The sequence below is a fragment of the Ahaetulla prasina genome, chromosome 11 (assembly GCF_028640845.1).
Source record: "Ahaetulla prasina isolate Xishuangbanna chromosome 11, ASM2864084v1, whole genome shotgun sequence".
Lineage (NCBI taxonomy): Eukaryota > Metazoa > Chordata > Lepidosauria > Squamata > Colubridae > Ahaetulla > Ahaetulla prasina.
Genome location: NC_080549.1, coordinates 3,351,177 through 3,367,627, shown reverse-complemented (window position 1 = coordinate 3,367,627; position 16,451 = coordinate 3,351,177). Strand labels below are relative to the sequence as shown.

The following is a 16,451-nucleotide window of genomic DNA, read 5'->3' as shown; positions in this document are numbered from 1 at the left end:
GTACAAGAGCTATTTGGAAGGTTGGCGGAGAAAAGTTCAGGTTTTTTTCCTTTTTAAGTGATCTTCTATGAAGGTAAAGGTTCCCCTTGCACATATGTGCTAGTTGTTCCCGACTCTAGGGGGCGGTGCTCATCTCCGTTTCAAAGCAGAAGAGCCAGCGCTGTCTGAAGACGTCTCCGTGGTCATGTGGTCGGCATGACTAAATGCCAAAGGCGCAAGGAACACTGTTACCTTCCCACCAAAGGTGGTCCCTATTTTTCTACTTGCATTTTTATGTGCTTTCGAACTCCTAGGTTGGCAGAAGCTGGGACAAGGAACGGGAGCTCACCCTGTTATGCGGCACGAGGGATTCGAACCGCTGAACTGCCGACCTTTCGATCGACAAGCTCAGCGTCTTAGCCACTGAGCCACTGCATTCCCCCTTGATCTTCTATAGAGGCAATCAAAAAGAGAATAAGGAACAAAAAAGGCCCAAAACACTTACTTCCCAGCAATCAATGCCCAGATAAGCAGAGATTAACCCCAAGATTATTTACTCAAGCAGTGAACAGTACCTTCATCAAAAAAACTACCGACTCAGGCACACAATTGAACAATGAACATTAGCGTAATCAAGGAATCACCAAGAACAATTCTCCAAGGCAAATATTCCAAGGCAAACTAATATTTAAACAGAGAGCAAATCCTACTCCCTTCTAGCACTAATGATGTTACCTAGTTGGGTAATGTAAGGTCTGCAAGAAAACCGCTAAACTTAGAGAGCACCAAGGATCCAAAGTTGTCATTGACCTCCTCCTCCTCCTCCTCCTCCTCCTCCTCTCTGCAAAGCTTTCTAGCACTGATGATGTTACCTAGTTAGGTAATGAAACATCTGCAAGAAAAACAAGCTCAGAGAGCACCAAGGACCCCACAGCCTTCCTCCTCCTCTTTCTCTCTGCACACCCCATTCCCTTCTAGCACTGATGGTATTACCTACATGGGTAATAAAATGTCTGCAAGAAAACTACCAAGCTCACAGGCACCAAAGAAGCCTTATTCAACCTGAAGCTACAAATATTCTCTTTTATTGGATCCTCTATAGGAATGGTGACAAGAACAGGTTTAGACCAAGGTTAGTGGGTGGTTTTTTGTTGTTGTTTTCTTCTTTCTTTCTTTTTTTGCTGAAGAAAAGAATAAAATGGTTCCCCTTTTTCATTTACCAAAAGGTAAGTGAAATAAAAACTCACATGTTTTTCTATTCCAAAAGATAAGTTGAATAAATGACTTATCTAAATAATTCAAACTTCCTTCAATATCAACACCAACACCATTTACCCTGAATAGCGAGGTTGGCTCTGGCTATGAATCAGAATAGACACAATGCTAAACCTATGTTTATACATCTGGCCCAGGGAGCATTGCAGAATTAGTGGCCTTATCACCAAGGCAACTAGAATGACCTGAATTCTTTCCTTGTTCGGAATTTAATACAAGCAAGGATCACAACTTCTTCTTTTAGTGCCAGGGGTAAGCAAGTGTCCTGTAAAATGTTGTCTAATTACCACATAGTTTGGTTTTTATCTGGAGTAGAAGTGAGAGGCAAATTGTAGAATAGAATAACAGAGTTGGAAGGGACCTTGGAGGTCTTCTAACCCAACCCTCTGCTCAAGTAGGAAACCCTATAGCATTAATCTCTTCTTAAAAACTTCCAGTGTTGGAGCATTCACAACTTCTGGAGGCAAGTGGTTCCTCCACTTTTATATTCCACTTTTGTTCACTGCAGATTAAAATCAAAATTTATGAGGACCCAGATTGTTGGGGGCAATAAGCTGACTTTGTATATAATATACAAAAGGATGAAGACTATTGCTTGACATAGTGTAAGCCACCCTGAGTCTTCGGAGAAGGGCGGGATATATATGCAAATTTAAAAAAAATGACAGAAGAAAGAAACAAGGGGTCATCATTGGTTTATGTGAGTTCTGATTCATTGTTTTAGGAAAAATTCAGCATCGTAGAAAGGGAATCAAGCTATTCACGAGAAATGGGGGTGATATATTTCAAGAAGTGCCATTTGGTTACCCTTTTTGAATTATGTCACAAATTGTAGGAGAACAGTAGGCAGAGCTAGGGTGGCAGAGTTAAATGTGTTATAAGCTTAGAGTCTGTCAATCCTGCCTTGATTTGAACCCCAATAAGAACAATCCATGACTTCATTTTAAGAGTAAGGTATAGTTTTACTAAAACCAAGTAGAGTATAGTAATGCAAAGCCAGGTCTGAGATTCCCATGCCAATTCCCATTGAAATTCCCTTGGGAATTTCAATCATATTCAAACCAGATATTTTCAGAACATTCATCCTTGGAATGCATCTGTATTCTTCTCTCTGACTGTCCCAAAGGTGCTTTTTCAAGAGACAATTAGACTTTCTGGTTTTTCTTGGAAGATGTTTTGCTTCTCATCCAAGAAACTTCTTCAGCTCTGAGGGGTGCTTCTTGGATAACAAGCAAAACATCTTCCAAGAAAAACCAGAAAGTCTAATTATGTCTTGAAAAAGCATCTTTGGGACAACCATGACTTGGATGACTGAGAATCTCGACAGACATTCAGAGCTGAAGAAGATACAGATAATACAGATCAGGAAAAATAATTCCTTTGTGCTATAAATTACAGTTTCTCCTGGAATTCATCCTTCTTTGAACGTTCCAAAGTTGATTGTTCTTCGGAGAACCTGCAAGATACAAGTTGATATTTGAACTTATCAAAAAATGTTGTCCCTTAACACCCGATAACGATGTATGGAAACTCCTTCTAATACATTCTTATTATATTCATGGCTGCATTGAAAGACCTTGTATTTAGACTTTGTGGCCAAAGCCACATATTCTACATAAGATCCTGGAAAGCGATGTTTGATGTTCCACTTCTTAACCCCAAACCAATGATTTAAAAAAAACAAAAAACCATGAGGAATATTAGCAAAGACTTAAAAATATCTAGCTGGCCTTAACGGATCTCAAAAGCTTACCAGAATTGTCTCTGGATGTCCTTGGATGGAAACTAACCAGAGGTGGTAGTCAGCTGGTTCCCATCCAAGGACATCCAGAGTCAATCCTGGTTTGCCCGAACCGGTTTGCTCGAACTGGTAGCGGAAATCGTGGGTGACCTGCCCCGGCTCTATGCCATCCTATTCAGGCACATTTTTGAAGCCAGACGCAAGTGCGGTAGGTCGGGTGCTGTCGTGTCCCACCCCCACTCCGATGAACGAATCAAGGAAGTCCGTAACAGACGTGGCAACGAAGCCTCTGCAGCTTGCCAAATTCCTTCGAGGTTTCTCAGGGCAGGCAGGAGTCCAAGTTGTGACTTCAGTGATAGAGTCCGATATCAGCAAACTAGATAAGACTTTGCTTGACTCAAGGTTGGAATGCCAAAAGCAGGTCCTTTATATAGACTGTGGGGTGTGGCTCCATGACTCAGCATTTATCCAGGCCTGCCCCACCCTTCTTTCTGCTGGCATCGCCTCTCATATCTCCGGAAGCGAGGGTTCTCCCACTCTGAATTGTCTTCTGCTGGATCTGCTGTCAGCTTCTGGGAAAGGGAGGGGTCAGAGGGAGTAGGGCGGAGTGATTTCATCACCTGGCTGGCTTCCTGCTCTGAAGGCTGAGCCAAAGGAATACACGCTGTATGAGTGAGGTTTATGGGGCTTGTCCTTTCACTCCTTGAATCCTCTCCGGGCACGGGGCCAGGGCCGGGGGCTGGAGGCATGACAGGCCGTTCATCTTCATTATCAGACTCGGAGTCTGATAAAAGGCCCGGTTGAAGACGGGAGGGGCCTGGTTGAGGAGAGGAGGGAGGACGAGTCACAACAGGCACATGCACAGAAGGCAGGCACATTCACAAACTGGGGGCCCGCACACATGAAGTGAGCATGCACGGCGAACCGGTAGTAACATAGTTTGAAACTCACCGTTGGAACCAATTTAGAATTCCAGAGCTGGAGGCTAAATGGGGAAATTGAAGAAAAAAAAATCTAGATGAAGGTGTTGGATAACTACTTTGGTAGCCCAGCCAAAAAATCTTTATGGTTTCAGCCATCAGAAATCAAGCTTGGCTGGAAGGCATTTTTACCTTTCTATTTTAATTAGTATCCTGGACATGTAACTGAGAAGGGGATAGAGAGACGCTGGCATTCAGAAGACACTTTTCATCAGATAGATTATTTGACATCCGAACACACTTCTGTGACCCCCATCGCCGAATTCTTCTTCTGATTTTAACCACCATTTTTTCCCCCCTCTTTTGCTGTACACTCGGGTTCTCCGTTACCGACCCTGGCTTACAATGTTCAGCTTGAAGAATCAATGTCTACCTTAAGTCATCCTCGACATTCCTTCATGATAAATTGAAGAGTGCACATCTTAGTGAAGATCTGACGTTTTGCTTTGAATATTAATGGGGCAATAAACAGGATGACAATAATGAGTAGGGTGTTTTAGGTAGGGACAGCTTTATGGCACATTGGCTACCCAGCTGTAAAAGGAGAAATCGTGGTCTTTTTTTTTTCCTTTTTTCTTTTCTTTTTTTGTGGACCTGGGAAACAATTGGCTCGCCTCGCTGAAGTTTCTGTGCCAAACACATGAAGTTTTAATTATGAACAGTTTGAAATATTCATGCGCCTGGTTTTCTTTATTCTGGTACTGAAATGAGATAAAAGTTCTTTTGAAATCCGATGACATAAAACATTTGATACTGACACTGTGCGGTTGCAGAGTTGTGAGTTAATTAGTGTGAGTGAATATTTATTTGCTCGTCGACTAATTCTCTCCCTTTGAGAGATCCCGGGCAAAAATAAATAAATAAATAAATAAATAAATAAATAAATAAATAAATAAATAAATAAATAAATAAATAAATAGAAGAGTAGTTTCTGTTTATTGACCTATATTAATGAACAATATTAACATTAACATTTGGAGCACCATAATCCTCACTTTTGAGATGTAAACCTTCTGCTTTCAATTCTAATTCCTTGTTAGCTTGATGTTCTTCGTATGTGAACTTTTTTTTTCTCCCAATAAAGCAGATAGAGCTTGAATGAAGATTCTTAAAGAAAGCATCAAATAATGCTCCTTGAACATAGAATGAGAACTGGAGACAATTAATTGGTGGGATGTAGCCAGAAGTCCCAGGAGGAAGGAGCTGCCTCCATGAGGGTAAAGAGACAGCGAGGCTTGGAATATCTGGTAGAAAGAGAGCAAAGAAATTCCATCCTTAGCAGTTCATAGAAAATGCCCATATGATATTGTCTATAAAGCCATCGAGTGTAGCTATGCAGACAATTCTTTTAGACTGGCAAGATTCTGTCCATAGGCAAAACATCAATAAATAAATCTCACAACTTCACTTCGGATTCCAATCTTGCAAACCCAAAGTACCATACTTTTCAGAGTATAAAACACACTTCTCCCCCGCTAAACGAGGGTGGAAATGTTGGTACGTTTTATGCACCAAATACAGCCATTTTTGGCCTCCCGAAACCCCGCCCCAGGTGTCCTATTTTTGCCAAAAACAGGCCTGATTTTTGCAAAAACGGGACACACCGAGGGTTTGGGGGACCTGCAGAGTGCTCCTGGGGGCTGGGGAGGGCAAAAACGGGATGCATGGGGGGTTCGTGCGGCCAAAAATGGGCCCGGTTTTCACAAAAATGGGATGCACAGAGTATTTGGGAGGCCTGCAGAGTGCTCCTGGGGGCTGGGGAGGGCAAAAGCCAGACAGGTGGGGGTTCAGGAGACCAAAACGGTTTTGCGCAGAGGGTTCGGGAGGCCTACAGAGTGCTCCTGGGGGCTGGGGAGGGCAAAAATGGGATGCATGGGGGGTTTGGGAGGCCAAAAACGGCCCAATTTTTCACAAAAATGGGATGCACAGAGGATTTGGGAGGCCTGCAAGTGCTCCTGGGGGCGGGGGAGGGCAAAAGCCAGACAGATGGGGGGCTCAGGAGACCAAAAACGGTTTTGCGCAGAGGGTTTGGGAAACCTGCAGTGTGCTCCTGCGGGCTGGGGAGGGCAAAAACAGGATGCATGGGGGGTTTGTGAGGCCAAAAATAGGCCTGGTTTTCACAAAAATGGGATGCGCAGAGTATTTGGGAGGCCTGCAGAGTGCTCCTGGGGGCTGGGGAGGGCAAAAACCAGACAGATGGGGGGTTCAGGAGACCAAAAATGGTTTGCGCAGAGGGTTTGGGAGGCCTGCAGAGGGCGAAAATTGGATGCACAGAGGCCAAAAACTATTTTTTCCTTGTTTTCCTCTTTGAAATCTAGGTGCATCTTATATTCTGGTGCGTCTTATAGTCCAAAAAACACGGTAATCGTTCTGGAAGGAAGCGGATGCATTTTTCCAAATAAATTTGGATCTGGGAGGGGGAGAGGGGGTGAAACTCATTAGAACCTGAACACTGGGTGACATTTCTCCACCGAACAAGTTTCATACTCTGCCATTTCTCAGAAGTAGAATAATAGCAGCGGCCACATGCTCGCAGGAGCATATCAGATTCTAATTGCTGGAGTATTTCTGCCTGAAATCTTAAATTTGTAAAATGTCCTAGACCCATTTTGCAATGCTGTGTTCATTTAATTAGTAATAGTTTGAATCCTGTTTAGTAAAAATCCAAGTAAGTTTTGCTTTTTCTAAGAGTAGCTCTAATGCCATATGTTTTCTGCATTTAAGGCCAACTTGAGGTCATGATAAATAGCAGCAGCATGGATAGAAATTATTGCACTATACCGGAATTAGTGTAGTAACAAGTAACTAGGAACACATTAACTTTGTCCTTACTATACACCTTCTTTGCTGTATTACAAAGTAAAGCTACGCTAGAATTAAGAGTGAGATATGGAGTTTATGATGGCTTAACAGGGACCCAGGGTTTTGAACACCAATTATTGAGATACTGCAAAACATGCATTCAGGACTTGCTTTCTGAAGAAGTTTTGGAGGTTTTGAGAAAGTCAGAATGGGCTCTCAAACTCGCACATGGTTTAAAACCATGCTTGGAATATTGCATCCACTTTTTTGTCACCACAATATGAAAAGGTTGTTGAGATTCTGGAAAGAATGCAGAGAAGAGCAACAAGAATGATTAGGGGGCTGGAGCAGGGGTTAAATCCAGCAGGTTCTGACAGGTTCTGGAGAACCGGTAGTGGAAATTTTGAGTAGTTCGGAGAACCGGCAAATACTATCTCTGGCTGGTCCCAGAGTGGGGTGGGAATGGAGATTTTGCAATATATTTCCCCTGCCATGCCCACCAAGCCACACCAAGCCCACCAAGCCCACCAAGCCACGGCCACAGAACCGGTAGTCAAAAACTTGGGCTGGTCCAGTGGTGAAATTCAAAAATTTTTACTACCAGTTCTGTGGGCGTGGCTTGGTGGGCATGATTTGGTGGGCGTGGCAGGGGAAGGATACTGCAAAATCCCCATTCCCTCCCCACTCCAGGGGAAGGATACTGTAAAATCCCCATTCCCATCCCACTCCAGGGGAAGGATACTGCAAAATCCCCATTCCCACCCAACGCTGGAGCCTACCGGTTCTGTGGGTGTGGCTTGGTGGGCATGGCAGGGGAAGGATATTGCAAAATCTCCATTCCCTCCCCATTCTGAGGCCAGCCAGAGATGGTATTTGCTGGTTCTCCAAACTGCTCAAAATTTCCGCTACCGGTTCTCCAGAACCTGTCAGAACCTGCTGGATTTCACCCCTGCTTCAGGCGCTGCCTCTCTTTCTCCCCCATTTCTAATCGTCGGGCGCATTGATTTCACCTGGTCCCAGAGTGACACCCCCTCCCCATGACTAATGGTGGCAAAACAGATTTTGAAGAAAAATAAATAACCAAGCTGTGGTATGCAAGAAGACGAATGATTCGGGACTGACGGCCATCAGTTCTTGAAGGGCACACTTCTGCGAGTATTATGCGTGGAAAAAAAGCCCTAAAAATCAATAATTCTCTAGGAATGAGTGATTGCTCCCCAAGTGATGGATTCTGTGCACTGGATAAGTTTGTCACCTTCTTGGGGGGGTTGGATAGGAGGAATTTAGACTGATGGGGGCTGAGGAAATTCACAAATTTTCAGGGGATATCCTAGAACAGTGGTGATGGCTAACCTTTTTGCCGTTGCGTGCCAAAAGCGGGGGAAGGGGTTGCACATGCGCATACCCACACCCATAATTCAATGCACCCCACCCACCCCCATGCATATGCGCATGACCCCTCCGTGCTTTCCCTGCTTTTGGCACGAGATGGCATGGTGGTCCAGGGAGGCCTGTTTTTTGCCCTCCCGATAATCCAGAGCCTTCCTTGGAGCCTGGGGAGGGCAAAAACAGCCTCTCCCCACCGGAGGCACTCCGGTGGCTGGAAGTGGCCCATTTCCCAACTTCTGGTGGGACCAGAAGGCCTGAAAATCAGCTGGCCAGTGCATGCATGTGTGCTGGAGCCGAGCTAGGGCAACACTCACGTGCCCACAGATATGGCTCCGCACGCCACCTGTGGCACGCGTTCCATAGGTTCACCATCACAATCCTAGAACCGTGTAATTTTTGCATAGGTGTTAGCTGTAGTTTGGGGGTATTCTCATGCAGCTGAGGTCTTTTTTGAAGAAGAAGAAGAAGAAGAAGAAGAAGAAGAAGAAGAAGAAGAAGAAGAAGAAGAAGAAGAAGAAGAAGAAGAAGAAGAAGAAGAAGAAGAAGAAGAAGAAGAAGAAGAAGAAAGAAAGAAAAAAACCCAAGAAAGTTCCGCTTCCTTTTGGAGAAGCAACTTTGGGGCTCATGCAGTGGGCTTACGCAACCTGAAAAGATGCTTCCAACATGGTATAATTTACACAATCCACTACACAGCTGTAGTGACGCACAAATCACTCCCCAAATTTGAAGATTCTTAGAATTTCCTGTGCCTCAACAGTTTCCTTTAAAAAGTCAGTAACATCATAGGCATCCGAATGGATGCTATGGATCCGAAGAGGCCTAATCCCCCTGTCGCGTACTGCCTTCCAAATCCCACCATTTCTTTGCTCGTCTTAGAATTTAGCATCAATGAAGATTATTTTCTGATTTTCTTTTTTAACTTTGGGGCATTTGATTGTCCCCTGGAGATTTTATTGCAAAGTGCTGATTGTCTTCCCTGAGGGGCAAAGCACTTCTCAGAAGCTAAAATTGAATCCTAGGAAATATACTTTCAGTATTGTCAGCTGAGAAACAATACCAGAAATGTTTTTTTTTTCCTTCCTTTTTTTTGCCTGGAAGATCCCGGATACAACTGGATCATCACTATGAAATATGGAGTGGACCAGCTGTATTCTTGGCTTGATCCAATTTTGGGGTTCTTCTTAACATCAAACTGTTTGCCTTTCCCAATGAATAGAATAGAATAGAATAGAATAGAATAGAACAGAATAGAATAGAATAGAATAGAATAGAATAGAATAGAATAGTAATTTCCAGTTTGGAGGGATAATAGCATCCATAATTCCATTCAGGAATCCAGCATGCCACGAAATTGCCACTTTAACTCCTGCCTAAAACAACCTTCTTCAAACTGGTAGAATGTCCAAAGAAACTCCTTTAAAGACTCCGCTTCAAATTTCCATCGTTTTCTCCACGTAGGAATTTCTGAACTACTTTGGGGGAAAATAAGACGAGAGTAAAGGTAAAGGTAAAGTTTCCCCTCGCACATACGTGCTAGTCGTTGCTGACTCTAGGGGGCGGTGCTCATCTCCGTTTCAAAGCTGAAGAGCCAGCGCTGTCCAAAGATATCTCCATGGTCATGTGACTGGCATGACTCAACGCCAAAGGCGCACGGAACGCTGTTACCTTCCCACCAAAGGTGGTCCCTATTTTTTCTACTTGCATTTTTATGTGCTTTCGAAACTGCTAGGTTGGCAGAAGCTGGGACTAGTAACGGGAGCTCACCCTGTTACACGGCAGCACTAGGGATTCGAACCGCCGAACTGCTGACCTTTCGATCGACAAGCTCAGCTGTCTTAGCCCCTGAGCCACCGCGAGAGACAAATATACAAATCCAGTGGAATAAGCATCCTCCTCGTTTCTAGGTGTCCCTTCATCTGAAACAATTGTTCAATGACCAGTTGTCGTCCAATTACCCTGGGGAAGAAAAATAATCACATTTTTAAAAATCCGTTCATGTTGTGGCTACTTCTTATGTGTGTGGGGGGGGTTCTGCATAAGGCAGAAGCAAGGTACATTAGGAAAGACACTGCTAGAGAGCACTTCAATTATTCTGCTTGAGCACATCACAACTCCAGAAGGAACAGCTGGTTTTTTTCTCTCTCCCCACCCTCCCCCAGCCCCCCACCCCACCCCAAGGACAAGGTTTGTACACAACATCAAGCCCAATCCCTCACTCTTCTTTTGCAGAACAAATCAGTCATCTGCCACTGAAAAAAACCTGCTACTAAATAAAGAGAAGGAGCTGCAAGGAAAAAAAGATGAATAGGTGGAAGAGAAAGTTAAATAGGTAGATGTATAATGTGTGTGTGAGAGAGGGGAGGGGAAGCAGACAGATAAACAGATAGATGATAGAGATGAAATGAGAACGAGAGAGATGCAAGGAGAGAGAGACATAAATAAGTAGATGAATGATAAATAGAGATGAGAGAGAGACGCATTGAGGCAGAGAGAGAGAGAGATACATAGGAAGATAAATAGATAGCTGACAGATATAGATGAAAAGAGAGAGAGCTGCATGGAGAGAAAGAGAGATAAGATAGATAGATAGATAGATAGATAGATAGATAGATAGATAGATAGATAGATAGATAGATAGATAGATAGATAGATAGATGATAGACCTAGCGGTACACAGACAGACGGATGATAAATAGAGATGAAGAGAGAGAGAGAGAGATGCATGGAGAGAGAGACAGAGAGTGATAGATAGATAGATGATAGAAAGAGATGATAGAAAGAGATGAAAAGAGATGAGATAGAGAGAAATGAGGTACAGATTATCTGAGAGAGGGAGAGAGGGAGAGAGAGGGAGAGAGAGAGAAACAGACAGACAGACAGACAGACAACTCCATCTCAATGTTTAGCATGCTAAGCCTGTCCCTAGTAACCCACCATGGAATTTTCACAAAACACACACAGATTCTCTAAGTGTGTTTTGAATAATGTACTTAATAGATGCCTTATAGGCCTTTTAGCATTAAACATGTGATGGACTTTCAATGCTCCAAAGCCTTATCTTTGGCAGCCTTCAGGTAAAGCAGTTGACCAGCTCCGCGGGGATAGAACGAGAATGATTGCACACGAGAGTGATTCAGTTGTTTTCAGGTCACAAAAAGGTTCCCACATAGTCCAACTAACATTGAAGAAACAGCCTAGGGATATCGAAACCTCAGTTGCAATACTGGACAGAAACCTCAGCCCTGCTTTATAAACACAGCCTTTCCCTTCTGTTCTTTAAAAGATAGTGCATTACCATTTACAACCAGGCAACACTAACATTTGATTGAAAGTTGGCTTTTGATCTAAAGTCTTTCTTTAAAAGACAGGTCTTTGGGGAGGAATGGGAAATTTATCACAAAACTTCATTAAATATTTGTGTGTGTGTGTGTGTGTGTGTGTGTGTGTGTGTGTGTGTGGCTGTGTGTGTGTATGTGTGTGGCTGTGTGTGTATACATAGGCAGGAGAGATGGAGGGGAGCCCATCTATTTTGCATCCTTTTTAATATATATATATATATCCACGGGTATGTATTTACCTAGTATTCCTTCTGCACTTTTATTGACATGTTTGTGTTGTGACTGAAAGCAGTAGTGATATCTTCCGTGGGTTGCCACCGGTTCACTGCCTGTGCGTGCATGGGGTGTGCCAAAGGCGAGCTTCATGCGGAAAAAGGAGCCTTTTGAAGGTAAGTAGAACAGCGAGGGGAGGACAGCTGTGGCACGTGATTAATAATAATAATAATAATAATAATAATAATAATAATAATAATAATAATAATAATAATAATAATAATAATAATAATAATAATAATAATATTTTAATTTGTATACCACCCTTCTCCCGAAGAACTCAGGGCGGTGCACAGCCAAAATAAAATACAAAAGGAACAACACATACAATACTAAGAACAACCCTTAAAAAACTTATTCAATTGGCCAAATTTAAAATACAATAACGCCCTATAAAATTACAAAAATTTAAAACCCATAAAAGCAAGTTAAAATTTTAAAAATCAAGCCAGTCCAGCAAGACAGAATAAATAGGTTTTAAGTTTGCGGTGAAAGGTCCCAAGGTCGGAGAGTTGTCAAAGTCCAGGGGGAAGTTTGTTCCACAGGGTAGGAGCCCCCACAGAGAAGGCTCTCCCCCTGGGGGCCGCCAGTCAACATTGCTTGGCTGACGGCACCCTAAGGAGTCCCTCTCTGTGAGAACGCACCGGTTCTCACATTTAGATTCGTTAGAAAGCAGGATTTCCTGTTTTCTAATGAATATAAATCGCACGGCACAGCTGATCGTCGGAAATACCAGTTCGGACAAACCGGTAGCTTTTATTACTACCAGTTCGCTCGAACCAGTGCGAACCGGTAGCATTTCACCCCTGACTCAAGGACATTTTCTCATTGCATTTAAGAGGGCCGGTAATTACCAGTCATCTTGGTGGGGTTTTTGTGTGTGTGTGTGTGCAGGGATGGGGGTTGGCAAACGTACAAGATGTGCCACAAGAATGAGCAGCATCTTCACAAAGCAGCAAAGTCAAAAGATTGAGAAACGAATCAGTCATTCGGTTTCCCCTGTGGTGGTTGCAAGTCAATGAAGGGACACCACCAGTGATGGTTGAAGGCTACGGGGTCTTGATAGCATCTCGTTGACAGGCCTTCAGAAAGAATCTTCTCTCCCAGGGACAAGTCCCTTCCCACTTACTGTAAATCACACTGACTGAGGTCACTGAGAAATCAGTCTTCACAAGTGTAGTGTAGCTGAGTGCAACAGACACTGGAATCCTGATTGTACAAGATTTGGAAGCCATAGGAATATGGGACAGTTCCATATTGTTGACACCATATTGTACTCTTAAAAAGCAGGTGTTCATGGCCTCACCAAAATGACTTGGTGAAATGAAAATTTCTCTCTCCCTCTCCCTTTTCCTCCCACTCTTCTCTCTCTCTCTCTTTTCTTTCTTCTCTCTCTCTACTCTTCCCTCTCTCTCCTCTCTTTCTCTCCTCTCTCTCCTCTCTCTCTCATTTCTCTTCTCTCTTTCCCTTCTCTCTCTCCTCTCTCTTTCTTCTCTGTCTTCTCTCTATCTTCTCTTTCTTCTCTCTTCTCTCTTTTTTTCCTCTCCTTTCTCTCTCTTCTCTCTCCCCCCTCTGTCTGTCTGTCTGTCTATCCATCTGTCTCTTTCTATAATATACCACATTCAATTCATCTAAGCATGACAAATTCTTATTTTTCATATTGGAAGCAGGTAATGGAAATCAAATCCAGATCAGTGCTGAAGGGGTTCATGAAGTTTGTGACCTGACCAACTCTTGAGCTGAGCTCCAAGGAGACTTTACTCTCATCTCTTTGTGTTAGATGCTGTGACTCAGCCCTTGTCAGGTATTCAGTAGGTTTGAAATTCAGTCCCAAGAACTCTGTCTGAAGCTACCCAAACTTCTTTCTGAAAACATGAAAAGCTGATGACAGTAACATAGACAGGACTATCTAAACGGACCGGTGATCTGAATAGATATAAGACAGGTATTTCTCTTCTGCCAAGGTCTTGCCACCTTCCTGGGAAACCTGTCTTATTAGTGCTTTTTGTCCTGGGAATTTTGAGTGGGCAAATGAAACTGATTACAACATAGTTGTCCCAAAAGTGCTTTTTTCAAGAGGCAACTGGACTTTCTGGTTTTTCTTGGAAGACGTTTCGCTTCTCATCCAAGAAGCTTCCTCAGCTTCTCTCAGAAGCTTCTTCTGCTCTCAGAGCTAAAGAAGCTTCTCGGATGAGAAGCAAAACCTCTTCCAAGAAAAACCAGAAAGTCCAGTTGCCTCTTGAAAAAATGCACCTTTGGGACAACCATGACCTGGATGACTGAGAATCTCCATAGATATTTGCTTAATTCCATGGGCAAAACATGTTGAGCCTTCAACCATGGAGTTCAAGGACAGGAGATGCCATTTTGGATTAACTGAGGATTTTTTAAACGTTATTTATTTAGAGGGATGGGGACTAAACAACCTTCTTCCTTTCTTCCCAGCAAATGTTTCTATTGCGAGCCCATTTGCCATCTCTGCCTCTCCAGTGCCGTCCTTCTGTTCTAATATATTTCATTGGAGTTATTGATTTCCATAGCTACATTAGTTCATTATCTTTGGGCTCATGGCTCTCGCTCGCTTCCGTTGTACATGGATGTGGTTTGCTTTTAAATCCAGAGAGTTGAGGGGCAATTTGGACTTTTTATTTCAAGGGAGGCTCTGAGCAATTTGAAAAGCCAGGGGAATTGTCTAAATGATTTTGAGAAATATGGATTTCATCTAATGGATGTAGCTTGCATCAGCCTCGATTCGAGATTAGTTTCTTTTTATATATATATAAAACTGCTGGGTGAATTGTCTTGTTATAGGGAAGTTGTTAGTAATTCGCCGGACGTGAGTACAGTCCAGACATTTCTTATTTGCAGCTTTGAAAAGTTAGGCTTTATGGAGAAGGAATCGAGTCATCATAACCAGAATGAATTTTCAGTTGAGCAACACGTTCCGTTAAACAATGCAAATGCAGGAAATCTGGCATGAAGCAGTACAGTTGTTGTGTCTGAGCCCCTCAAGCCGGGCCTGCTGCCAGAAAGTGACTTGGAAAGTGAGGGGGAAGGGCCATCAGGACTTACCTTGGGAGCACCGGCTTCCCTGGCTCAGCTCCAGGAGCCACAGGCAGGCCAGGTGGAGGAGATAACGAGGCCTCCATCCCCTGACTCTTTCCCCTCACCCCCAGGCCACGTCTCCAGACCCGGCTGATGGCAATCAGGCCTGGCTGGACCCTAGGTTTCGTAGGCAGGAGAGGAGGGAACAACAGAAGGAGGGGTGGGGCAGGCCTAGGAAGTGCTGAGTCATGGAGCCACACCCCACAGGATATAAAGGCAGTGAGTACTGCTGTGTCTCTTCATAGCCTTCATTCATTATTTAAATAATAAATAAATAAATAAATAAATAAATAGCCGGCAAATCAACTGATTAACTGAGAGTTGAAGTGACTCACCAGCATCGAGGGAGATATCAAAGAATTTGGACGACATTCGCTATTCTGCTGCTAGAGCTGCTAGTGCCGGCTAATTAAGCCATCACTTGGACAGAGTCAAAGGAGGACAGAACATCGGTGATGAAAATGTGGGGTCCTTGGTGGTCTCTGAGCTTGGTGGTTTTCTTGCAGATGTTTCACGACCCAACTAGGTAACATCATCAGTGTGAGGAGGAGGAGGAGGAGGAGGAGGAGGAGGAGGAGGAGGAGGAGGAGGAGGAGGAGGAGGAGGAGGAGGAGGAGGAGGAGGAGGAGGAGAAGGAGAAGGGGGACTGTGGGGTCCTTGATGTTCTCTAAGCTTGGTGGCTTTCTTGCAGATGTTTCATGACCCAAACTAGGTAACATCATCAGTGCTAGAAGTGAGAGGGATTTGTGGAGAGGAAGAGGAAGGGGAAAAGGAAGAGGAGGAGAACTGTGGGGTCCTTGGTGTTCTCTGACCTTGATGGTTTTCTTGCAGACGTTTCATTACCAAACTAGGCAACATCATCAGTACATTGATGATGTTTATTTATTTACTTACTTGTTAAATTTACCTAGATTGGCAACGAAATGTCTGCAAGAAAACCACCAAACTCAAAAGAGCACCAAGGACCACACAGGTCAACCCCGAACTACAAACATCCTCTTCTATCCCATAAATTGATAAAAACCAAGGTTGACTTGCACTGACAGAAAGCTTTGAAGATGTCCAACTAACAAGAAGCGTGGGCGTAAACTAGATTTAGCTGTGTTTAGCTGTGTTTTTCTGATCACACACCTTTCCATTTTATTTTTTATTTTTTTGAGGGGGGCTTAAAACTCCTTATTCATTCCCAGCATTTTACATCACATCACATATCCCAAAAAGAGAACAGTCGATGTTTAATCTGAGCAACCTTGTCAGTGGCCAGAAAATCCTGTAGGATCTGGCTGAATAAATAAACAAATAGATCATGATGCGTCTATATGTATACATGAAAGGATGCCTTGCTTTGAGAATTCAGGCTGATATGCATATCTCCGTTTCGTTTTAGCATGATCAGCAGGAAGGGGACATCTGATCCTATCTAGGGTTTTATCCTTTCCCGGAGAATGAGGTAACTAAAATTCCGTGTCTGCTCTCCAAACAATTGGTCCTCGCTGCTTTTACTAAAACTGCTGAAGTTTTAAGACCGGACGCATTAAGAGAAACTAGCGGAGAAATGAATTGAGCAAA

At 43.5% G+C, this 16,451-nt stretch overlaps 1 protein-coding gene across 1 annotated transcript in view; it reads right to left on the bottom strand.

Annotated features, from left to right (window-relative positions):
* Positions 1 to 5,000: 5,000 nt before the first annotated feature.
* Positions 5,001 to 16,451, bottom strand: part of LOC131183883 (uncharacterized) — a 28,995-nt gene continuing 17,544 nt past the window's right edge. The window contains exon 3 of the mRNA XM_058154631.1: positions 5,001 to 5,219. Coding sequence (XP_058010614.1) covers positions 5,001 to 5,219 — 219 coding nt within the window. The remainder of the gene's footprint in view (positions 5,220 to 16,451) is intronic.